Source organism: Eulemur rufifrons, chromosome 2 (genome assembly GCF_041146395.1).
Source record: "Eulemur rufifrons isolate Redbay chromosome 2, OSU_ERuf_1, whole genome shotgun sequence".
Classification (NCBI taxonomy): domain Eukaryota; kingdom Metazoa; phylum Chordata; class Mammalia; order Primates; family Lemuridae; genus Eulemur; species Eulemur rufifrons.
Genome location: NC_090984.1, coordinates 7,185,135 through 7,211,183, shown reverse-complemented (window position 1 = coordinate 7,211,183; position 26,049 = coordinate 7,185,135). Strand labels below are relative to the sequence as shown.

General features: G+C 55.2%; 1 protein-coding gene across 1 annotated transcript in view; it reads right to left on the bottom strand.

Moving 5' to 3' along the window:
• The window catches only part of CPAMD8 (C3 and PZP like alpha-2-macroglobulin domain containing 8), an 89,278-nt gene extending 63,588 nt beyond the window's left edge, over positions 1-25,690 (bottom strand). Inside the window, 12 exon segments of the mRNA XM_069483198.1 lie at positions 904-1,074; positions 3,263-3,490; positions 4,739-4,847; positions 6,674-6,758; positions 8,089-8,202; positions 11,039-11,093; positions 11,520-11,537; positions 15,067-15,119; positions 15,205-15,370; positions 20,538-20,560; positions 22,227-22,378; positions 25,418-25,690. Of these exon segments, the coding sequence (XP_069339299.1) occupies positions 904-1,074; positions 3,263-3,490; positions 4,739-4,847; positions 6,674-6,758; positions 8,089-8,202; positions 11,039-11,093; positions 11,520-11,537; positions 15,067-15,119; positions 15,205-15,370; positions 20,538-20,560; positions 22,227-22,378; positions 25,418-25,662 (1,419 nt within the window). The 5' untranslated portion in view covers positions 25,663-25,690.
• Positions 25,691-26,049: the final 359 nt, after the last annotated feature.

The window sequence follows — 26,049 nt, the reverse complement described above, 5'->3', positions numbered from 1 at the left end:
AAAGCCTAGGGCTGGGACATCCTCTTCATCTTCTATCACTCCTGTTCATCCCTCCCGTGTCGATGGGACACTAAGTCCTGCAGACTCTACTTCCTCAACAGCTCCAGTTTGGTGGCCTCTCTGTCCTGCCTGCTGTGGCCCCGAAGCCACAGCCCCCACTGAAGGCTCTGGAGTGACCACTGGCTTTCAAAAATCAGATTCCTCTTGGCTGGGCGTGGTGGCTCACACCTGGCTTCCCAAAGTGCTGGGGGCGGGAGGATTGCTTGAGGCCAAGAATTTGAGACCAGCCTGGGCAACATAGCAAGACCCCAACTCTTACAAAAAATGAAAATTAGCCAGGCATGATGGCTTGCACCTGTAGTCCCAGCTACTCAGGAGGCTGAGGCAGGAGGATCACTTGAGCCCAGGAGTTCGAGGCTGCAGTGAGCTATGATCACGCCACTGCACTCTAGCCTGGGTGACAGAGCAAAACCGATCCTGTCTCTAAAAAATTTTTTTAAATTTAAAAAACCAATCAGATCCCTCTGTCTCCCTGATGCTGCTTTCCAGGGAAACCTTGAGCACCCCCATGAGCTCCCTCCCCCAGCTGAGCATTTGCAGGACTCGATTACAGTATGATCACAGGAACCTCTGAGCCTCCATGCATGCTGTTCCATCCATGAGCTACCTGGCTGTCCCCTGTGTGGTCAGGAGTCCACCTGGAGAGACTCCCTTGGGAGGCCTCCTCTGGCATGACTGGGCCAGACACCCTCACCTCTCCCCAGCCTCCCGACCCTCCCTGGGATGGCTGGGTCATCCACCCCACCATCTGGTTGGCTCCATCAGACTGGGAACCCCAGCCTGGGAGAAACGCCACATCCCTCCCTGCCGGCTGAATGACCAGGGTCTAGGGAACTCACCCACCTCCAGCCACACGTGCTGGGCTGATGTGGGGATGGAAGGAATCTCAAACCCCACCAGGCCACCCCGGGACACTGATTCACTGGTGTAGATGTTGTCCTTCGGCGTCAGCTCTGCCTTAATCTGGACCGTCACCCCCTTGGCAGGGCTGCCATCTGGGTAGGACAGCTCCACCTAGAAGGGGTCATCAAAAATTCAACACGATTAAGGTGGAAACATGCCCCAAACTGATCTGCAGAATCGATATCATCGCCACTGAAATCCCAGCTGGCTTCTTTGCAGAAATGGACAAAATGGTCCTAAAATTCACAGGGGATTGCAAGGGGCCCTGAATAGCCAAAGCAATGCTGAAAAAGAACAAAGAAGGACCCAATTTCAAAACTTACTGCAAAGCTACAGTAATCAAGATACAGGCATAAGGACAGACATGGAAATCTACGCAATAGAACTGAGAGTCCAAAAATAAACCATACCTCTCCCGTCAATTGATGAGAGGCCTTGACAAGGGTGCCAGGACCATTCAATGGGGTAAAAAAGTCTTTTCAATAAATGGGATCAGGCATGGTGGCTCACGCCTATAATCCCAGCATTTTAGGAAGCCGAGGAAGGAGTATTGCTTGAGGCCAGGAGTTTGAGATCCACCTGGACAACATAGTAAGACCCCATCTTTACAAAAAATTGTAAAAATTAGCCGAGTGTGGTGGCATGTGCCTATAGTCCTAGCTAGTCAGGAGGCTGAAGAAGGTGGATTGCTTGAGCCTAGAAGTTCAAGGCTGCAGTAAGCTATGATCAGGCCACTGCACTCCAGCCTGGGTGATCGAGCAAGACCCTGTCTCTTAAAAAAAATACATGGTGCTGGGATAACTGGATATCTGTATGCAAGGCAACAAAGTTAGACCCCTACCTCACACCATATACACAGATTAACTCAAAATGGATCAGAGACCAGAATGTATGAGCTAAAACTATAACACTATTAGAAGAAAACCTAAGAGTAAACCTTCATGCTCTTGGATTTGGCAAAGAAGTCACAAAGTACAAATTACCTTAACCCAATGCCGCACGAGGGCAGGGACTGGTGGACAGTGCTGAGAACATTTCCGTGTGACCCTTAGACAGTCAGTCAGAACGAGGAAGGCATGGATGTTTTGAAAGGAGCATGGATCACGGCCCCTGAAGGACCCTGGAACAGCCCCTCCGCTGTGTAGGTATCTGGTGACAGAGTGACCCAGGCTTCAGCCCACATGATCCTATGAAACACTCCGCTCTTTAATGCAGATGGTGGATTTTCTCGGTCATATGTGAAATGCTCCCCTTTGACCAAACTGAGAGTCCTGAGCCCCTTCCTGGAACACGTTCTGAGCCTACACGAAGTCCTTTAGTTTCTACTCAAGCTGGGGCCCTCAGAGGGAGGGGCACAGGAGTGTGTCTCTGTGTGTGAGGCAGTGGTGGCTGGGACCCCGGCTCAGAGAGAGAAGGGAGGCCCAGAGTGGAGCAGCAGAGTCAGGCCTCAGTGTGAGGACAGAAGCCAGCACCACGTGGGTGACTCATGGGTGGCAGGAGGGAACTGGCGGGCGGGCAGAGGCAGGGTTCTAGGGCCATGGCCTGCTTTCCCTTCGGTGACAGTGGGCTCTGCTGGCCTCACCCGCTCCTCACAGCTGCAACTGGCATGAAGACACCCCCATTTAAGAATTGTAATAAGGATCACAATTTCTGGTCACCTCAATATTTACTGTGCATGAGAATCACGTGGCGGGTGGCAGGCAGGGGCTCGTTCAAAATGCCGCTTGCCCCCACCAGGGGGTCTGAATCAGTTGGTCTCGAGGACAGGGGATCTGCCTTTTGGGACTCTGATGTTAGGTCCTCAAGGGATAAAATCAACCCAATTAAGAAGCTAGACCGGGCATGGAGGCTCAGACCTGTAGTCCCAGCAACTCAGGAAGCTGAGGCAGGAGGATTGCTTGAGGCCAAGAGTTTGAAACCAGATGGGGCAACATAGTGAGACCCTGTCTCTAAAAAATAAATGAATGAATAAAAAATGAAGCAGCACTGCCTTAGAGGAACTGGTTTAATAAACGGCCACCCAGTGTCTCGGATGACCGCTACAGGTACAGGGATGTCCGCATGGAATAAAGTAGATCGTCCTTTTAGGTGGAGGAATGTCCCGTGGCCCTTGCTGGGGGGCCAGCTCTCACCACACTCCACACAGCAGCCAGGGCAAAGCTTACGTCAGGGCAACCAGCAGACCCGTTTTCAGCTGAATCAGAGCGGAGTCACCACTGGGGAGCCAGGGGAGCCTGGCAGTGGCAGGAGTCTCACAGTGGCCCTCAGGCGGGAGGCGGTGCGGTAACCCCAAACTTACCTTCCCCACGTAGGCCAGGCCCGGCTTGAACTGCTTCCTCGTGTCCTTGGAGTAGCGGATGTCCACCAGCTGCCTCTGGACAGGAGTGGAGTCATCGAACGCGACCTGCTGGCTCCCGTCCACGCTGGTCACCGTCGCCCAGATGCTGATCCTGCCCCGGAAGTGCTCGGGGACGTCTGCCGGGATCATGTCCCTCACGCAGATGTCGAAGTCCTGGGAGCCGAGGATCTGGAGGGGGAAAAACACAGGCTGTGCTCACGTGGGGTTGGGGCAGCCTCAGGGGCTCCCCCCCAACCACACACCCGAGGTGCAGGACTCCCTGGCCACGTGGAGGGCCGGGGGACACTAAGTGACATAGTCCACTGCATGGGGACTGTGCAGAGGGTCTCTTGCTGGATCTGCACAATGTCCCAGGGAAGACGGGTGTTGGTGTCATTGGGCAGAAGAGGAAAGAGGTCCCCACGGTGCTGACACAATCTCCCTCAGCCCAGGCAGCAGGGGTTACATTTGAACCAGGCCAGCCCCACTCCAGAGCACAGAAAGCCCCGGTTCAACCCCTGTCTCAGGACCCCTCCCTGGGCCCAGCAAATAATCCACGTCCAGAGACAACTATGGAATAAATGACTCAGCAAACGGGAGAATAAGACAAAAGCCACCAACTGTCAGCCCCCAAGGAGAACGGCTGGGATACCTAGGGTGCCAGCGCCAGGCACGGAATAGGTGAGGGGCCAGGGTGTCCACTCCTCGGAGATGTGTCCCAGGTGGCAAAGAGACAGGAAAGGAACTTTGATTGGGGAGTGGGGAGCAACCGGGGCCAAAAGGGTTAATGTCGCAGGCACCTACAGAGACAAGCAATCTCCAGGAAGGTGGGTGCCTGTTACATTGCAGCGTGCGCACAGTGTGACTATGTTGAACACCAAAAACAGGCTCCAAAACTTGGCATACACTGGAATGTACAATAGTGCAGTGACATTCACAATCTGGTGGCTCCTCAAAAGGAACGACTCTGTGACTTAATGAAGACTATTCCCTGACTTGTACACTCTATAAGGGTGACTGGTATGGGATGTGCATTATATCTCAATAAAATTATTATTACTTTTTATCTTTTTAGAGACAGGGTCTCGCTATGTTGCCCAGGCTGGCCTCCAACTCCTGGGCTCAAGCAATCCTTCTGCCTCAGCCTCCCGAGGACCTGGGACTACAAGTGATACATTTATTTATTTTTTTTAAAAACTTAACATACCAAAACCTAGGAGGAAACACACCAAAACACCAGTGGAGGCTGTGTCTGCCTGTTAGGGAGCCGGTCGTCTTTATTTTCTTCCTTTATATATTTTCTAAAGTTTCTATGTTCAGCCCGCAGCAATTTTACCCTCAGCAAGATCCCCCCACATAACTGTTGTAGAAAGTGAAATGAAACGGTTAATGGCGGAGCTGCGGCTGGGGGCTGGAGCGGGGGGTCGCACTCCTCACCGTTGTGCTTCTGAGAACGGGGCGCCCCACTTCATGGCTGTAGTACCCCACGCCATTTACAGTCATGTTGATGGTTAGGGCCCCCGACACGGGTTTCCCAAAGGTGTACCTGGAATGAAAGGACAACCGGCACTCGATTCCACAGCCCAGAGACCCCAGGTGGGGCGGAGGGGGCCGCCAGCCTCAGGAAGGCCAGTAGGAGCCTGACTGATATAGCTCCCCTCCCCCATCCTGCGATTTGTCTTTACAGACCCCCTGCAGCCTGGAACCGAGACAGATGATGCCAGGGCCCTGTGATCCTCTGCACCAAGGTGACAGAAAAACAGACCGAAGGGCAGACAGGATCTCTGAACCTGAGAGCACCAGGTTGGTGACACCTTTGGAGCAGGACAGAGCAGAGGAACAGGCCCTTGTGGGCACCTGGGAAACCTGGTCACAGCTAATGAGTTCGACCTTGAACCAGGGACCTGACCTCTTTGAGCCTGTTTCCTCAACCAGAGAATGGGAATAGAACTATCCTCTCAGGGATGCTGGTGAAACTTAAACGTCTGTATTAACATGTCACGGCTGGTGCAGAGGGGACACCTGTGCACGGGGAACAGGAGCAAAATGGGACAGCTCAGCCAATAAAAAAATAGCACCAGGCGTTTCAATAGTATCTCCTAGACTACAAACGCATGTGCGCCGTCTGCGCACTGGACTGGAAACAGCACACAGCTGCGGGAGACGCAGACCGGAGGGCCCTCTCCGCTACAACCTCTGGGAAGGCGACAGAGGGGAGACAGGAGTGGGGGGCCCTCAGGGCTGCCCCGGGCACACCCAGAAGGGGACAGCATGCCCTCATGCCCTTGGGTCGACCCTGGCTCGGGGTCAGTCAGTAACCCGGTCATCAGCTGCGCAGCCCCCTCCAGAAACCCCTCTCCCCGGGCAGCACCCAGCCAGGGGCGCCGTGGGATGTCAGGGGGGCTGCAGGGGGAGGAGGCACCCTCAAGGGAGAGGGACCCCAAAGGGAAAAGGGACATTTGGGGGGGCAAGGCCATGGTGGGGAGTGAACGCCTACAGGCGGGGGAAGGGGCCGCGGGGGAGGGGCATAGGGGGCATGCGGGTGAGCGGGGCACGCCTGGCCGAGGAGGAGCACTCCCACGGGGGGAGGAGGAGCACTCCCCCGGGGGGAGGAGGAGAACACCCACGGGGGGAGGAGGAGCACTCCCATGGGGGGAGGAGGAGCACTCCCACGGGGGGAGGAGGAGCACTCCCACTGGGGGAAAGGCGGGGGGGGGACACACCTGGGGGAGAGGAGCACACCCATGGGGGGCAGGAGCACACCCACTGGGGGAGGAGGAGCACTCCCATGGGGGGAGGAGGAGCACTCCCACAGGGGGAGGAGGAGCACACCCACTGGGGGAGGAGGAGCACTCCCACGGGGGGAGGAGGAGCACACCCACTGGGGGAGGAGGAGCACTCCCACGGGGGGAGGAGGAGCACACCCACTGGGGGGAATGCGGGGGGGGGCACACCTGGGGGAGAGGAGCACACCCATGGGGGGCAGGAGCCAAGCACTGCCCAAGGCGGGGGAGGGGAACGCCCACGGGGGAGCACGTGACATTCTCCACTTGTCCCCAGCGGTCAGACAGGGAGGACAGCCTGCCCACAGCAGGTGGGACGCACCCGCAGGAGGTAGGGGATGGTAGTAGGGGAGAGGGATGCTTTGGGGGCAGGGGCACACCCACAGGCGTGGTGATGCCAGCCAGCGTGGGAAGGGCACACAGGGGGTGGTGTGGGACGCGCTTGTGGGGCAAGGGGACACCACGTGGGAGGGAGGCAGGCAGTGGGGGAGGGGATGCCCTGGGGAGGGAGCCTCCACAGCATGGTTGTGGGGTGGGGAGGGGACCCCCAGCACAGTGGCGGGGGGTGGGGAGGGGTCCTCTTTCTCACCTGGCCCACACAGTGCCAGTCTCGCAGGCGTCCAGGTCTCGGATGTACCGGGGAGGGTGAATCAGAAGCTCAAACTTGGGCAACACTGAACAGAGAGAGTGCAGAGGTGATGCGGGGGCAGCTGCTCCCACCGAGGTGGCCTCAGGAGCCTACTTAATGCGTCAGAAGGACAGCAGCAAAGCTGCGCGGGCCACTGCCCCGGCTGGCACGGTATACCGGTGCACAGCCCGCTCTGCAGACAGGCTCCCTGGGGATTTTGCCAGCTGCATCTATTTCCTGTCTTTGGGGGACCAGGATCTTGTTTTCCTGGGTTGGGGGGGTGGCACCTCCCATCACTGTGAGACCGTGTGCTTTGAGGGTGGCGGATTCCAGCCCATCCCAGGGCTGGACAAGTGGCCACATGGAGCCTCTCTGCTGCTGTGACTCCTGGGAGCCCACAAGAGGCGTCCTCAGGGTGACTGTAGCTGGGAGCAGGTCTCTGTCTTTGCTGCTGGACAACCCTGGGAGCGTGGAGCCATCTTGTCACCTTGCACGGCCAAGGGAGGCACAGACATGGGGCACAGCTCCGAAAACCGGAGAGAACCCGGTCGTGAGAGCCTCTTTACAGGAGCTACAAATCCCTTCCTTGTATTATGGGACTTTGCACTGGGCTCCTGCTGCTTGCAAGCCATCGCCCAGACCCAGACGGTGACAGCCGCTCCCTCCTCCAGAGGAGGACAAGCCCTTGACCACAGGGGGGAGAATTTTAGCGCAGACGCAGAGTAAGCAGCTCTGGCTCACGTTCACTCTTGGCTCTTGTTACCCGAACAATTTCCTGAACGGCTCTCTCAGCCTCAGTGTCCCCATCTGTAAAGTGGAGAGACCTCGTAGAGTCGCCTTAAAAGGGGAGGGGAATTCTGATACGTGGCTACGACCAGATCCACCTTAAGGACATTATGCCAAGTGAAATAAGCCAGTTACAAAAAGACAAATACTGTGCGATTCCCCTTATCTGAGGCCCCGAGAGTCACCAAGTTCATAGAGACAGGAAATGGAACGGTGGGTGCCAGGGCCTGGGGAAGAGGGCGGGGAGATAGAGTTTCATGGGGACAGTTTCAGTTTGGGAAAATGAGAAGTTCTGGAGGTGGACGGTGTGATGACTGCACAACAGGATGAATGTATTTATTTAATGCCACCAAACTGTGCGCTTACAAACGGGTAAGACGGCCGTGGTGCAGCGGCTCAGCCTGTCATCCCAGCACTTTGGAAGGCCCAGGCGGGAAGGGAGGATTGTCCTCCACCACCACGCTCAGCCACTGTGAGCCCGCAACGAATGGGGACCCTCGTCCTCCTCCTCTTCATCAGCCTCCTCGTGACGTCTGAGGTTCCTCCCAGATCTGAAATCCCAGGACCCTGACGGCCTCCAACTCACTCACCATACTTCTGAACTTCGAAGGACTTGTTGTACACGTGGCCTTGCATTTCGACAAAAATGAACCACTCTCCCAACACGGGCTGGTCGGACAAGGGGAAGCTCATGTTGGTGATGCCTGTGTGAGGAGAGACACACGCTTTGTGCCGGGCGAGGGCATTTGCGGAGAGCCACCAGCGGGGGCCCAGCCTCAGCACCCAGCAGCAGTGAGGTCCAGGAAGAGGGACCCCGGGACCCTGCTGCTCCCGATGCCCTGGGCAGCCCCCCCAGGAGGTCACGCAGAGGCTGGTGGGGTCTGTAAGGAGCAGGACGCTGCAGGGCAGGCGCTGGAGCAGGCCTGAGACCCCCAGTGGGCTGAGGGAGGGGACAGGAAGAGGCTGCACCTCATGTTCCTGGGAGAGCCTGCAGCCAAGGTCAAGTGCAGGCCGGGAGCGGGACAAACAAGGGAGATGGACCGGCCCCGCCCGCCCTTCTGCTCCCGAGCAGGAGTCATTCCTGGCCGGCTACTGACATCCAGGGCAGCGCTCTTGTCCGGGGCGGGGCGTCCAGCACTGCAGGGTGCTGAGCAACAGCCCGGCCTCCAGCCAGCAGATGCTGATACCGCCGCCTCCCCTAACGGCGGCAACCTAAAACGTCTCCAGATGTTGCCAGTATCCCAGGGGGCAAAGTCACCCCCGGGTGGGAATCACTGAGATGGATGCATGGATGGATGGACAGACAGATGGACAGGGACAGGGCAGACCACCGCCCTCCAAATATCGGCCAGGAACATCACTGGCCTCTGGCGCGGGAGGTGCCGTCTGCTCTGGGTCAGCCCTGAGCCCTGCCCGAGCTCTACTTGCACACTGGGAGCTGATGGGGGGGTTGAATGTGCACGTTGACTCCGGGCAGCTCTGGGGGATCTTCCGCCCCTGAGTGTGACATGCTCCACTCGTCCCCAGTGGTCAGACAGGGAGGGCAGCGCCCCAGAGACTCTGGCAGAACCCAGAGCCTACAGCGGCACCCACAGCTTCCCTCCGTCACACTGGAATGGGAAAACGCGATGGCTGACACGACTCTTTCTCCAAGTATTCAGAGAAGGGGGGTCTTTGATGACTGGAGGACATTTAAGGTACTGCTGGGAGCACACGTTTTCTAAGGACCCTGTGGCCAACATCCCCAAATGCCCCCTGAAAGAGGCACAAAATCACCCTGGTTGAGAACCCTTAGTCTACACACATCTCAAGGGTTTTTTATTATTATTATTATTTTTAGAGACAGGGTCTGGCTATGCTGCCGAGGCTGGTCTCGAACTCCTGGCCTCAAGCAATCCTCCCACCTCAGCCTCCCGAGTCACTGGGACTACAGTCATGAGCCATCACACCTGAGGGGATTTTTAAAAACAAGAAGTTGACTACTCCTCTCCTCTGTGCTCTTAAGATCAAGTCCAGGCCGGGCGCGGTGGCTCACGCCTGTAATCCTAGCACTCTGGGAGGCCGAGGTGGGCGGATCGTTTGAGCTCAGGAGTTCGAGACCAGCCTGAGCAAGAGTGAGACCCCATCTCTACTAAAATTAGAAAGAAATTATATGGACAGCTAAAAATATATATAGAAAAAATTAGCCGGGCATGGTGGCGCATGCCTGTAGTCCCAGCTACTCGGGAGGCTGAGACAGGAGGATCGCTTGAGCTCAGGAGTTTGAGGTTGCTGTGAGCTAGGCTAACGCCATGGCAACTCACTCTAGCCTGGGCAACAGAGTGAGACTCTGTCTCAAAAAAAAAAAAAAGATCAAGTCCATACTCTTTCCCGGCTCTCACCAACCTCACCCATGCCCTCAACTCTCCAGACACCCAGGCCTCTGTCTGGCCTCCAGCCTCACTCCCTCAGTCACCCACAGCTCTTCTCAAATGCGGGGTCCCTTCCTGGAACGTGCTTCCTGGCCACTTGCTTTGCCTGGCTACCTCCTGTTCCTTCTTCACTTTGTCACCGAAAAGATGCCTCTTCCAGGCAGCCTTCCAGGATTGCCACTGCTACCTCAGGCTGGGATAGAGCCCCATTTTGCCCTCTCTGAGTCTGGACTTCCCCAGCCTAGCACTCATCACAACTGACATCATCTGGGCTGTTTAGTTAGTGTTTGTTTCCCCCATGGGACTGGAAGCTCACCCCATCACAGTAGCTACAAGGTCCCCAGCAAGTATCTGCTGGTAGGAAGATGGCAAGCCAGGGAGAGAGAGGGAGGGACGAAGGCAGAGAGGGACGATGGAACAGAACAAAAGGGCCGAGCACCAGGGCAGGAGACAGAAGGAGGCAGGGGGGTCACCAAGCGACCCCTGTGAGTCCTGCCTTTGGTCCCACCACCGCTCCACTTCTGGACAGCCCTAATGGGTGCACGGCTGTCCTCGGACTTCCCCAGTTCTACCCATCCCCTGTCCTCTGATGGGACACCACGTCCCTCCCGGCCAGAGCAAAGAGGGCGACGTCAATTTCACAGCCCTTCTCGTCATAGAAAAAAGAAAAAAGCTGGTTCCTTTGGCCAAAGCAAAGTCTGTTCTGACTCCTAAATGAAACAGAAATGTCTCGTGCAGTGCGGGTGACGAGGTCTTCAACCTGCGGCAGGAAGACAGTGGGAGCAGGTGCCAATGAACAAGGCCAGAATATTCCAGAAAGCTCTTGAGTTCTGGGCACAATTCCCAGCCAGGGATTGCGCAGAGAAACATGGGCAGAGGGTCCAAATGTGCGGGGCCGGGGCCGCGGGCCAGGCTGAGGTTCTGGGACCCGAACCCACGGTATTGCCGCCTCCCGGGTGTGTGCCTGCCCTCTGCTCCTCCTTGGTCCCCTCCGGCTGTGGTGGCAGTGGGGGTACACTGGGGAGGGAGCCCCCGGACAGGTCACACTGTTTACCTGCAAGGTTGGTCACTCGTGCAGCTGGCAGCCTGCAGGGGAAGAAACAGCGAGGAAGGGAAGGAGGACACTCACCACAGCAGACGGGCTTCAGGTGTCTCCACTCCATCATCCGAGAGCCGCGGGGGTCCTGCAGGGGGCACAGACACGCGTGGGGAACTCAGGGCAGCCCAGCGTGTGCCCAGTTCAAGGACATGACCCAGCCTTCTCTGTCGTGGGCGGACAAGCGTGGCGGGCAAACCCCAGGACGAATCCTTAACACCGGCACGGGAGCAGAAGGAAGCGCTGGAGGGGGAAGGTCTGAAGACAGAGGGGCCGGGCTGGGCTCTGCCTACTTAGGGAGCTGCGTGCAGATCTACAGGGATGGAAAGACACATGCTCGGCCTGTCCCAGGGAGGACGTGGGGACCAGGCCAGGCAGGAGAGGCCAGGTCCCAGCCTTGCAGGGCACGAGGGCTCGACCCAGAAGGCAGGCGGTGGGCAAAGACAGACCGATCTTGCAGAAGGTAGGCTGACCATTCCCCGAGTTCAAGCGCGGAGGGACACGGGCCACTCACCAGGATGTGGGCTTCCAGCTGCAACAAAGACACACAGAGGCGGTGAACAAACCCTCTGCACACGCTTAGTCGTCATCCACGCGTCGCCTGGGTCCCTTGGGACAGGCACTGTCACTGTTTTGGGTTGAATTTTTCTCCCCCTCCTCCAGGTTACATGTGTCAAAGTCCTAAGCCCCGGGACCTCAGAACGTGACTGTATTTGGAAATAGAGTTTTTAGAGAGGAAATCAAGGTACAATGAGGCCATTAGGGTGGACCCTAATCCAATGTGACCGGTGTCCTTAATACTAGGGGAAATTTGGACACAGCCACACACAGAGGGAAGACCCCCGAGATCAGACACGGGGAGAAGACACCATCTCCAAGCCAAGGAGAGAGACCTCACAAGGAACCTCCGCCGCTGACACCTTGATCTCAGACTTCTGGCCCCCAGGATTGTGGGACAACAAATTTCTGTTGTTTAATCCACCCAGTTTGTGGTACTTTGTTAAGGCAGCCCTAGCAAACTCACACTGTTGCCATTGGCAAGAAGGTGGCCGAGCCCCCGCCTGCCCTTCCAGACCCACCCCAGGGACGACTCCTCCAGGCAGCCTTCCTAGGTGTTCCACTGGGACATTTTCCCAGGTGGCCCATGCCAGGGTCCCCTTAGGCCCTAATGTTCCCAGAACTTGGCCGTGAGCCAGCGCCCATCAATCTGGGTAGCACATGCTGCCTCCAACTTGTAGAACTCTCCAGTCGAGTTCCGTGGCTCACACACGCCCTGCGCTTCCCGAACTCTGCAACATGCCCCGGTCCCCATGTGTTGCTGATGCTGGGTGTGTGGGTCTGTCCCACCAGCTCAGGGCTGCCTGTGTATCCAGGGGTGCCCCTGTTGAGGCCAGAGGCACCTAGAAGCCTTGCACGTTGGATTCAGTTCCCTGTGATTTTACCCTTCCTGCGGGCTCTCAGCAACCCCTAGAGGAAAACATCGCTGCAAACATCCAACGCTCTTTCCTTCCTCATGGGCATCGAGCCCCCAGCAGTAACTGCACATCCGGCAAAAGCCGATCTCAAGTGCCCAAGGCCACAGAGGGAGGGCTCTGAGCACACGGTCCCCAGACAGCCAAGCACAGGGAACCAGCACCGTGTGCTCAGAAAGCCACCCAGGGCCTTCAACACCAGCCTGGCCACGGCCCTGGAATCCCACTCCTGGGATCTACCTGAAGCTGAGGAAGGAAACACCTGTGGAAAAGGAAGGTTCGAGTATAAAGACAATTGTGGCAGCATTTCTGACAAAAGCAAAATCTGGAGACGTGCAAATATCCACTGGGAGCGAGTGGTTAGATACGAAGCCTTCCCGGGGCAGAAGGAACTCAGGTACGGAGGTGAGTTTACAAGGCTGTGTCCAAAAACATGGGCAAATGCATCAAAGTATCCAATAAAAAAGTAGCGTAATCCCAGCACTTTGAGAGGCTGATGGGGGAGGATCGCTTGAAGCTAGGAGTTCGAGACTGGCCTGGACAACACAGCAAGACCCCACCTCTAAAACAAACAAACAAACAAACGAAACCAAAAAAGTAGCATCATAATTTGCAGGTGATTCCAGTTAAGAAAAAGTTGCGTATACCCACAGAACTGCACTTCTAGGCTGGTCACCACTCACCAGGGAACTCTGCAGGCATATAGACCCACAGATGGGGTCCAAATCTGATCTGCTCAGCGACGAGCCCCAAGCACTAGAACAGAGCCTGGCACACAGTAGGCACCTTCCATGAGTCTCCTTAGGGTTTCCAAAGTGGGAGTTGCCCTCTGACCACTTTCACCTCTTTGCTATGTATGGGTGCAGTTTATCAGTTTACTCAAATCTCTTTCTGTACAACCAATGCCTTTTGAAAGCTCCTCCTTGCAGCAGAATGCCAACAAATAAATGCAGAGGAAACGACTGAGTTAGAAAAATCACTGCTTTGCAACAGTAAGTTTCGACTCACATGGTTTTTGCATCGTCTGCCAATGCTAGAACTCTCAGGGGAACATCGGAGGGGTAACAGGGTGTCCGCAGTCTCAAGTGTTCCCTATGGATTATTTATTGATTATAAAAGGGAAACAGGGACTTCGCGGAGGGGAAACCAGACAGACTCTATTGAACCACTGGCCACCGTTAACATCGTCCAGCAACAGGACAGCCCACGCCAGGTGCCCCCCCATATGAGGCACCAGGGACGAGCCAGCTTTGCTTCTGTGGCTCCTGCCCAAGGTGCACAACCTGAGCCTGGTCCCAGGGAAGCAGCGGGCCTGCCAACTGTGGGACACTCTGTAAGACACTGCCTGGACTCTCCCAAAATGTTAGTCGTGAGAGACACAGAAAGGCAGTGAGGAAATAATTCGAATTAAAGGAGACCAAGAGACGTGATGATCAAATGCAAGAAATCATCCGGGATTAGATCCTGGACCAGCAATGAAACATGCCATAAATGATATTATTGGAACAACATGTATTTTATATTATTAATAGATAACATTTCTGTATTGATGTCAAAATTCTTAAATGTGATGATTGCTCGTGTAAGAGAATGTCTTTTTCTTAAAGGATACAGGCAAAAGCATTCAGGGGTAAAAAGACATAATATCTGTAAATTATTCTTAAATGACTCATTAAAATAATTTTATAAGTATGTGTGTGTATATATAAGTATACTAAATACATAAACACACATATATTTGTGTATATATACATATATGTACACAGAGGGGGAGGGGACATAAATGTACAAAATGTAGGTTTTGCTACATTTGTAGATTTGCAATTAGTGAACCTACACCCGTGTTTCTCAAAGTGTGTTCCTCACACCAGCAGCACCTGGGAATGCAGAAATGTAGAACTCTGGAGCGGGCCCAGCAATCTGTGTGTGAACAAACCTATCGGGTGGTTCTGACGAACAGTCAAGTTCAAGAACTATTGCTCCAGGTCAGGGGTTGGCAAACTATAGCCCTCAGCGAGTCTGGCCCTCTGCCTCTTTTTGTAAATAAAGCTTTATTGACACCCAGCCGTGTCCATTCATTTACATACTGTCTATGGCTGCTTTTGTGTGTCGATAGCAGATCCGAGCAGTTGCTACAAAAGCCACCTGGCCACAGAGTTCTCTGTGCTGGTCTTCCAACAGGTCTCTAAGTTTGACGTTATTTCCAAATAAAAAGTTAAAAGAAGATCCGTGCCCTCTTTGTGAGAATGTATTTATTATTCTGAAGGAAAAATGATGGATTTGATGTGGCAGTTGTGTTTTCTTTCTAATAAAGGTTGAATGAATGCCTGGCAGTTAGGATTTAAATGCTAGTCCATGGCCACCGAAAGCCCTCCACGGTCACCAGCGCTTCCTGGCTGAGGAGGAGTAAGCCGGGTGCACCCACCAGCCTCCCTCTGTCACAAAGACACCCCCAGCGGCTCCTTCGAGGGGCACAGAGCCTCAGGAGGAAGGCAGGAAATAAAAGGTGCGGGGGGTGCTGACGGTGGCCCTGACCAGTGGTCCCAGGTGGGCGTGCTCCAGGCACACAGTTTCAGAAGCCGATCTCACCTTCTCGTTGACGGGCCTCAGGTCTGGGGAGACGGTGAAGACGTTTACAAGCACTAGAAGAAAAAAGAGAGGCGTGTGGCACCCTGCAGACCATGGCCAGCCACACCCACCCCGCACTGGCCTGCTCCGGCCGCCCACCTCGGTCCTGGGGCCTGTACACCGGCTTGTCCGTCTGGATGAACACGGAGGTGCCCCGGCCATCCACTGTCACCGAGGTCTGGTTGTGGAAGAGGGGACCCTCCTCTGCCCACTGGCTGAGACCCCACACCTTCAGGAGCGCCTGGCCACGGAGGCCCGTGGGCACCTGCAGGCAGAGACCAGAGCTTTGGGACAAAGGTGTTACCCTGCCAGGGGCCAAGACGTGGGGAAAGTAGTTTGGAAGTCTCCAATGGGGGTGCTAGCCTGGGGGTGACTGTGCCCCCCCCGGGGACACTGGGGAGTTTGGGGAGATGTTTTTGGGTGTCATATCTCCTGGGAGTGGGAGATGCGACTGTCATCTAGTGAGTGGAGGCTACGGATGCTGCCCAACATCCTACAGTGCACACGACACCCCCATGGCAAAGAATGCCCCAGCCCCAACTATCAACAGTGCTAAGCCTAGGAAATGCCAGCCCAGCTACAGTGACAGAGTCTCCTCCACACTACAAAGTTGCAAAGCTACTTTCGCTCATTAGCCCTGTCGAGTCAGAGCTGTCTCTCATCTTGCCAAGTGACTTCACAGCCCATGCACGGGGACTGAGAACCCAGGGCCCTCGTGGACGTGTGCACATTTTTATGTGTGTGTCCATATGCGTATGTACATATATCACATACAGACGTGTTACCTTGCTCTAAAAACACGGCACACACACAGTGTGTGCCTCCATTGCTATGACATGTTCAGAACAGCCAAATCCACAGCGACAGATTAGAGGTTGCAGGCATTGGGGGAGGAGGAGTTGGAGTGACTGCTCATGGGGACAGGGTTTCCTTTGGGGGTGATAGAACATTCTGGAACTAGATAGAGGTAGTGCACAACCTTGTGAATGTACTGAATGCCACTGAATTGTACATGTTAAAATGGTTAAAATTGTACATTTTAAAATGATTAAAATGGTTACAATTTTTTTTCCCCACATAGATGGAAAAAACAAAAACAAGAAGAAAAGCACTGCAGAGACGTAAGGGTCTTCCCTGGAGTGGACACTTTGCTAGGACAAAATTTCCACTCCTCAGGGGACGGAGCCCGCCCTATACAATTCCCTCTTGTCTGTCTAAGCCATGAGCAGAACACCCCAGTTCTGCAATTAACTCATACTCTGTCTATAAAGGCTCCATTCGTGCTTAAAGCAAACAAAGGTCACGCCTCCCTCGGTGTGACGCACATGTGGTGACAGCTACTACGTTCTGGCCGTCCCTGGGCACCCGGTGGGTGGACATCATCTGTCCGCAGTTCACATGGGGACCCATGTGTACCCCCCCCTCCTAAAACCACTCAAACGTGGGGTGTGCCCCTTCTGAGGGCTCCTTTGCCAGCATCCACCGGTGTGGTCCCCCGAGCGGTGGAAGGGACCCTGGTCACCGTCACAGTGAACGGCTGCGAGAAGCATCCTGCCGAATTCCGTGACATCCTCATGGCGTTTTGCACCATCGTGTCCATTGCACAGGTGAGGCCGGGGTGGTGCCAGGACCCGCGTCCCTGCGACCACACAGGGTCAGCCCCAAATCTCTGGCTCAGGGTCAGTCCCCACCTTCTCTCCTGCCACCCCGCTCCTGTCCGCTCAGGACAGTATAGAGGGACCAGCCCCGCCTGCCGCCTTTAGGACCAGCCTTCTGGAGCCTGTGAGTTTCTTTTCAGAACCAACCAACCTCACTCCCTGCTCCAAACAGAAAACCCTCACCTGCCCCTGTTTCTAGAAACCTCTCAGCATTGGCCTGAGGCTGAGAAAAAGTCCCAACCACCCAGGAGCAAGGCATGTGTGGGCAGGAGGGAAATTTGCAGGGGTGGGGACTGCATGTTAGAAGGACAGAGAGGCTGGGGGGACAAGAGGCTTCCCCTGAGGACAGAAAGGGGGCCAGGCCACAAACCGCAGCCCCCAGAAGAGCTTTCCCGCTCCCACAGGGAAGGAAGGCAGGAAGGACCCTCAGTGGGCCGGGCCTGGCTTTGGGGTTCTCCTGCCTTCTTTCCTTCTGCGTAGGGACAGAACGGGTCCCTGCTCACAAGAGGAAGTGCAGCTCCAAGGCTGGAGCTCAGCGTAGCTACGCAGCTCCCGCCCATCAGGTGCCCGAGCACTTCAGAGCACTTCAGAGCCGTATCCAAGTCTGGGGACAGGGTGACAAGACACCCCCCACCCAGGGTGCTCGGAAGTACCGGGCCTGAATCACACGTGGCCTTTGGGGACAGGAAGTGACTCGCTCCAGGTCAGGAAGGCTGCAGAGCCACCGTTGCAACCAAGCCCCCTCAGCTCAAAGCAGTGGTCCTAGCTGGTCCTGTACCTGCCTGCTCCCAGAGGTCTTTCTGGAATATTCTAGACTAAGCAGATTCCGCTCCCCCTCATACCCAATCTCAGGGATCCAAGTTCACTTGTTTAACATGGAGGACAACCAAGGGCTTGGGGGCTGAGATCCACGCGGGGGAAAGGTGCCCTGCGAGGCCATTAGGGAGGCAGCCAGGAAAGGCTGGCACCGCTGGAGGCTGAGATGGCAGGTGAAGGGGGACAGGGCTGAGGGAAGAGGCTCCCGGGACAGGCCCCCCCTTGGGGAGGGCCGTGCGGAGTGTCCAGTTCCACCCCAGGCCTGTCCCCTGACCCCCATGAACATCCAGAGGCAGCTGGCTTTACCCAGCGCCCCGCCCCGCCAGGCCAGGACCCCCCCCCCCCCCCCGGCTCTGGATGTGTGTCCCACCTTAAAGGACCCTTCTCTGCCCTCCTGAAAGCCCAGGATGCAGCCCACTGACCCATCGCGTCCCTCGGATGTGTGCCCAGGAGAGCAAGCAGCCAGAAGCCTGGCCTCAGGCCCCAGCCCAGTGCCCAGAAGGCCTCATGCTCTCCCTGAGACTCAGACCCGTGGCAGGGGGACGTCGCCCTCCAAGTGTGTCCGTGAGAGAAGCAACCTGATTGGCCCGAGCCTCTGAGCTTCCGTCTCCTCTGCTGTAAAGCGGTGAGGATGTCTACTGTGAGGAGAGTTAATCACGAGTATAAAACACCTGGCGCATGGTTAGACGCCCATGGATGGTGGCAACAAGGTGTCATTATTGCTGTCCAAACTGGATAGCCTCCGGAGCAGAGGAATCCTCGCGAGACTGATTGCAAAGATGGGAAAATCTCCCTCGCATGGGTTACAAGAGAGCACGTGGTTCGCTCTGCTCCAGGCCATGGGCTACTGCCTCTTGTTTCCTCCTTCCTGCCCCAGGACCTTTGCACTGGCTCTTCCTTCTGCCTGGAACGCCTTTCCCACAGATCCTGCAGGGTGGTTCCTCCTGGCCTCAGCTCAAATGTCACCTCCTCAGAGGGGCTCTCCCTGCTGTATAAAACGTAGCCCTACACACCTCCCTGCCTTTCTCCAGTATATTTTAAAATAAAATTGAATTTTTTTATTGAACTTTCTATTCTATGAGGTGATCCTACTGATGTCATTGGGTGTCAACTGTCTGATCCACCCCCTTGCCTGCCACCAACAAGGCCGGTAGCTGAGAGAGCAGGGAACCTGTCCAGCTTCATGTTCAGGACTTAACAGATGCTTAAGAGACATGTGTTACACAGAGGCATGGGTGAAGTATGAAACATCAGAATAAAGCAAGTGTCGCAAGGTTTTAGGGACACTTTCTCTAGAAAGTTCCACCAAGGGCATCTAAGCTGCATCCTCACCACACAGGTGAGAAGGCCAAGGATTGGGCAGGGCCTTCCCGTGGCGGCCAATGCCAATGTGCTGGGTGCCCACAGCACTGGCTTGCAAACCGTGTGTCCCGACACTGTCCTGGCCCCAGACGAGTCCCCAGGGCAGGCACATCTGGGGTGGGGACGGGGATTCTGCACATGTAAGAGCAGCGTGGCTTTCACCCAATGCCCGCACCATGGTTCTGCAGAGTGTCTCAGACTCGGCACTGGTGACATTTGGGGCCTGACCATTCTTTGCCGTGGGGCAGCCTGTGCGTCCTAGGACGTTTGGCAGCACGCCTGCCCTTTGACCTGACAGGTGCCGATAGCAGCCCCCTCCTCCTTCAGATGTGACAATGGAAAAATGTCTCCAGACATTACCAAATGTCCCCCGGGGGACAAAACCACCCCCAGGTGCAGACTGCTACCTTTACCTTCGGGAAAGGATTCTATCATCGAACACGAGGCCCCACAGCAATTAGACACTAATGACACGCCCCGTGGAGGAGGAACCGTCTCAGCCTCCCTTCTGATGGCTGCGGGTGGGCACATTATCATTTAGAATGATTCTCAACTGCGCCCATGTGTCAGGGACTCCTTGGAGCATCTGCTAAAACTTAAGGAACAGCTAACCCCCCAAAACGCCTGCAATTTCAAGGCTTCCAAATCCCCTGAAATCTAAGGACTCCAGTTGAAAAACCCACGTCAGAGAATTCCTTGCAGTGCAGTTTGGTACGTGAAATAATTTAAAAACAACACTATTCAATGCTAAGAGGACATGGGGAAATTTGGTCCCTCATATATTGCAGGTGGTGCCACGAACGGGTACTGCTGTGTCTCCTAAGGCAGCGGTCCCCAACCCTTTTGGCACCAGGGACAGTTTTCATGGAAGACAATTTTTCCACGGACTGGGGAGGGGGATGGTTTCAGGATGACTCAAGCGCATTCCATGTATTGTGCACTTTTATTTCTATTATGATTACATTGCAATATGTAATGAAATAATTATACAACTCACCATAGGTCCCCAGGCCTTGGGGACCCCAGCTCTAAGACATAGCGAGACCCAGAGAGAGGCCTGGATCCTAACCTGCAAATCTTCCAGGGTGTTTGGGCTACAGAAAGCATCCAAGATGCTAATGCAGCTTTATGCACAAAGATGCTGGCAACTTTTGGATTATAGTATCAGAACCCTGAAAATAATCTAAAAAAAAAAATCTAACCTGGACAAGGTAGAGGTTAGTAAATGAGTATACGAGACAGGCACAACAGGGTGTTGTTTATAATAAGATGCAAACCACAAAGACAGAGACTTAGAAACAGGGAAGTATGTTGACGACAACGTGTTGAGAGAAAGTAGCAGGAAACACCACGGTATGTACCCTTTAATTGAAACTATGAAAGAAAATATATGTACAAGGCTTTGTGGGAAACATACAAAGTGAAAAGTAAGAAAAGGGGACTATGGGTGGATTTTGCCTTTTCTAAATTTCATTATTCGTTTCTTACATCACCACTGATGATTTTTCTCGCAACACACAATGTCTCCTGTTCCCTTCCAATTGCAATTCTTTATTTTCGAGGTAGGGTTTATGATTTAAAAAATTCACAGCTTACCTTGAGTTTGATTGTCCCTTTATCTAAAAATGAAAATAAAATGAAAAAGGGTTAAATCAGGAGCTGTGCTTTCCTGCCTCCCCGAGCTGCGGCCTTGCAAACAGAAACTTTCTCAACCCAGAAGGGTTCTTCTGTGGACAAACACACCCTGGGTCAGGCTGGCCTGGCTGGGATTGGCAGAAGCAGGAGGTTTCCTCCAAGCTGGCGAGAGCTGAAGGCTGGAGGGGATGCACAGAGCTGACCTATTCGGGGGAAAGTTGGCCTGCCTATGTACTTAATTGACTTCACCCCTGGCCCCTGCCCAAAGTAAGCTGTGAGGAGAGTAAGGGGAAAACACCAGGGTAGAGGAACAAGAAGAAAAGTGGAGAGAAAGAAGAGGAGACAGAGGTCCCCAGTGGACCTCACCCCATTGAACCTGATTGGTCTCCTATCACCTCACTCTGCTACCCACACTGGGTCATTTGTGGTTCCAAAACCTGTCCTGGGTTTTCTGGCCTCCAGGACTCAATTAGGCACCTACTGTTTTAGCCTCCCACCATCCATTCCCCCATCTCCTGCTAACAGGACCTCAGTTACCATGAGGGAGCTACCTGCCCAGTTCCCAGTCCATGTGGCTTTGGAAAGTCTCCACTCCCCTCTCTTGGGGCTCTGTGCCAATCTGCATAGGCAACCCCTTCTGGTCATAATGATTGGTTAAGGGTTGATCACATGACCCAAGACGGGCCAACCAGAGGGAATCCTGGGACTTTATCCAGCAGTCCTGGGAAGCTGGCACTCCCTCTGATCTTTGGGGGAAACACAGACTCCATCAGGATGTAGGACAAGAAGCTGGCCAGCAATGCCAGGGGACTTTCCTTCTAGTTATGAGAGACCATAAACTCTCTGCTACTGAAGCCAACCTGAGATGGGTTTTAGTTGGCTAGCCACAGATCAGGACTGCCCACTTCTTCTAGGACTAGAAGGACTTCTGGAAGGTTCTAGAAGGACTTCATCTAGGTAGTCCTTCTTCTAGCTTCCACAATCTCACTTCCTCTGACCACAACGCCCCCTGTCCCCAGGTGCTGCCTCGCTGGCCTTGGAGCCCCCGACATCATCTCTCTGTGTCTCCCGTGGCTGCGTCAGGCTCTGCATGGGGAATGAGTCTGCCGGCCCTGCGAGACTCCAGCTCCTGCAGGCAGGTCCCTGCACTCACCACCTTTGCGCAGGAGGCTGACACTCTTGTTATCCACATTTGACCACGGAGAGAGGGGGAGAAACTGGCTGAGGGCCTGAGCTCCACTCAGTGAAAAGACCTGTGAGCCCAGGTGAGGGTCTGATGGCACAAGGGTCCTGGAAACCCAACACAAGGTCTGAAGTGGTCATGAGATCCCTGCCAGGCCCCCAGCTCTACCTCTGCCCAAAGCTGGCACAGATGGGTGCCCCGACTCTGTCCAGATCTGTGCCCACAGAACCAGGGCTGCCAAGGAACAATGCACGCTGGTTTCCAAGACAAGGCAGGTGGCTGCCCTTCCTGGGCCTTACTCTTTCCATCTGTAAAATGGGGAGAATGCAACCTGCCCTCCCTCCCTCCGTCTGGGGATGTGAGGCAGAAAGGAAACAAAGCAAGGCCCACACTGCCCCCAGCCCTAAAGGCCAGCAAATGGCTCCACTTTGCAATGGGAGCCTTGGTCAGGCACCCAAGGGACCTACCCAGGATGGCTCCCTGGCTCTGTGCCACTGCCTCACCCTGGGCCACCAGCTGAGCCTGGACCGTGACTTCCCTTGGGGAGTTAAAGATGGTCACGCTGATGACTTCGTCCACTCCCGAGCGGAAGACAGAGGGAGCAGCAATCAAATAGCCCCTGCAGGAAAGGAGAACCGAAGTGAAGGTTTGACCCACCCCTGGCCTCACCGCCACCCTGGCTGGGTCGGGGCACTCCCCAGGCAGACTCCTGGCTTTTCCTGACCATCCCTGGCTGGCACTGTTGCTCTGCATGTCTTTGTTCCCCAACAGTCTTTGAGGCATGAAATCGGCTTATTCACCTCTGAAGTCCCATGTTGGATAAGAATCTGGCCTCACTGGACTTACCCAGCATCACACACACCCTCTACTCTCTGTACTCTGGCCTCCAGTCTCCTTTCTCAGCCACTTCCTTCTGCCCCAGGACCTTTGCACATGCCATGCCCACTGTCTGAAATACTCTCCTCTATAAAGCCAGATAACCAGCAGGATGACAGCCACCTTGTGGGAAGTGCTAACACGAGTCCCATTTACAGAATCAGAACATAAGCCCTGGAGAAGTCAAGTCAAGACCCAATCATTGAGAGACCAGAATGCTAACTCAGCCAGCCAGACCACAGCCCAGGGGAAAGGAACAAGGGGCTTTGCTGCAGCATTCACGTTCAGAACAAACCCTGAAAACAAACTAGGCAGCCCCAGATGAGAAAAGCTCTGGGAACAATGGAATCCAAACAGCCCTCTCTTTCTGAAAATCCTCTAATTGACTGTGCAGACACTTCTGAGAGGGAAGTGTTGCTATCTCACTTTCCGGATAGGAAGCTGATGTTTTAGAAGAATAAGAAACATGCACCAGATCATAGCCAGGTAGGAGAGGTCCTGTCTCCCCCAGGCTCCCAAGGAAAATTACAAAGGCTCTGTAACCTTGTGAAATATTTACAATGAGCTTTGGCAAGCGCCAATAGCACCAGCAAGAAAAAGGCACCCCAAACCCAACCATGCAGAACAATGGACACCAGAAGAAAGGAGGGTAAAGGGAAACACTGGACAGGGCAATGAGATTAGGAGAGATTTCTAGTTCCTCAAAATCACCTCTGGGACAATATGGCATCCCCATGCAAAAAGATGAATTTGACCCTTACGTCACACCATACACTAAGATTAACTCAAAGTGGGTCACTGAACTAAATGTAAAACTGTAGAAGGACTAGAAGAAAACATAGGTCTTTGTGAGCCTAGGTTAGGCAAAAATTGCTTGGACAAGAAACCAAAAGCATGACCCGTAAAAGAAATTACTGATAAACTGGACTTCATGAAAACATCATTAAACACTTTGAGTTTCAAAAGACACAATGGGTTTGTGTTGTGTGCTGCCTGGCCATAGCCCTGGCCACAGCATACGCTGACTCTGGGATTACACTGTGCTCCATTCAGTTTGAACAGTGACCAGGCACAGTCCCCTGGGATCATCTGTGGACTGTCCAAGTCCAGGACCACCTGGAGCTTACGAGACTCTAGGTACATGCTGTGTACTATCTAACTCCTGCACTGCCCAGGGCACAGAATGACCCTAGGTTCATAGGTGCCCTGTCCCACTCCAGCATGGGAATGTGGCCTCCTTTCGAAGGGACGTACTCTTTCTGTCTAACCCCTAGAGCTTAGACGGGTGTCACGAATACACGTGCTGAGTGTGGAAGAGCGTCTGAGAAATATGCCATCTACATATTCATTTTCCCTGGTCACCTTCTAGAGTCCTAACCCAAAATCTGGGTTAGCATCTTCATCCAACTGCCCGGAGAACCTGATGTAACCAAATTGACCATCCGTGCTGTTCAGAAGTCGCAGCCATTAGCAGCTGTTGGGATGAACACTAGCCATTCGCTATCACACCCGACCCCCTCCGTCCCCCAGCATCTGGGCTGACACTGGCATCTTCTCACCCTGCTGGTCTCAGAAGGTTCTAGATTGGGGAAAGTGTGTTTGGTTAAGTGTCGACAGAACTGCTCTTTCAACAGTGTGCAAACCCATGCTGCTTTCTGGGGTCAGGGATTCCTCGTACGAAAATTCCTCGGGTCACAGAAGTGGGTATCTGTGGCTGTTCCTAAGACAGGATCCTTTGGGCTGGGGGGGTGCGGAGGATCATGGTCTGGCCAAAAGGCCAGCTAATCCTGAAGCCGGGCAGTCATTTGGGGACTTCTCTTCCAGCACCCCTGGCCTGCACCCAGATTTCAGCAGCGCTGCTTTCCCCTAGCTGTGACAGCCAAAAATGCCTCCAGACATTGCCGAATGTCCTCAGGGAGACAAAAACTGCCTATTCTATTCTAAGAGATGCAATTTTGCAAGAAGCATCAGGACAAAACTTTGCAAGGTTCCGATGTCACATGGCCTCACAAAGCGGAGCTCGAGGGAAATCTCAGCTCTCAGAGCGCAGTATGTTGTCCTACTTTTCCAACTGTGACCAGAAAGAGCAAACTGGAAAAGACGACGTCCACCTAGTCTCACTGCTTACCTGTTTTCTGGAAATTCCTAAACAAGGGCTGCTTGAACCAGCCACCTCCTGAACACCCAGCTGGACTGAAAGGCTGGGCTTGTGCGGCCAGGGCAGCCCCCCTGAACCCACAGCCACGCAGGACTTACCCAAACTTAGCAGGTCTGGAAATACGCCCTACGAGCCAACTAATGGGAAACTGTCCCCAGCAGCTAGTGGATTCGCCGCCTCCCTGTGTCCACCCACCAGCTCTAAGCAAACCTCCAGAAAAATGTGTAAGCAAAACAAACACTTCCTTCCCGCCCCCCACCAGGCCCACCCAAGGGCAAGGCACGGCAGGACACTCCTCCCACGTCTCTGCTAAGACACGCGCTTCTTACCTCCGTGCCTTGGACAACTGGAAATCACCGCCCAAGATGACAGCCCCGTCACACGAACGGGGCGAAGTGGGAGGGGCGTGGCTGGCCTCCCAGACTTTAGCTTTCGGGAGTCTTTGTGCCTCCACGGGCCCACCTCGGGCGCCCCCCCCCCAGTACGATTCGGGAACAAGACTGTACTCCCCCCCAGCGCGGAGGCTAGGTGGCCTTCCACAGGTCGCCGCAACTCTCCGAGCCAGTCCTTGCGACCCCCTCCCCGGAAGGCGACCAGCCTCCTCCGGCGCCCGGGGATACTCACGGGGCCTGGGGCTGCGCGGCGCGCGCGCCATCCCGCAGCGACAGCGGCGACAGCAGCAGGAGCAGGAGCCGGAGCAGCGGCCCGAGCAGGGCGCCTTTCATTTTTCGGCTCCGTGGGGGCGCCACGCCCGGGAAGGGGGCCGGGCCCGGGCCGAGCCGGGGCCGGGGTCGGAGCGCGGACGTGCCCGCGCTGCCACCGCCGGGGGCCCTTTGTTCGCAGCCCCCGAGCCGTGCGCCCGGCGCCATGCGCCCCCGCTCCGCGCTCGGCCAGGCTGGGGCCACCCCGGGCCAGCCCCCTCCCCGGACCCGCCTAGTCCCCGGGCCCGCCCCGCACGCCCCCTGCTGGACACGCCCCCGGACGCCGGCCCCGCCCACCTCCCGTGTCACCCCCTTCCCGGACCTGCCGCGCCCCAGCCGGGACCCCTCCCATCCGTGCCACATACTCCCCCCAGACTCCCCACCCGCCCCGCCCCGCCCTGCATCGCCCCCCACCCTTCCCTTTCTGGCCCCTCCCCTCTCCCTCTCTCCTCCCCCCCTCTCCTCCCTGCCTGGCTGACCCCCTGCAGTGCCCCCTCCTCGGAGGGGCCTCCTCCCCGGTCCCGCCTCGTCCCCGTCCCGTCCCCGTCCCGTCCC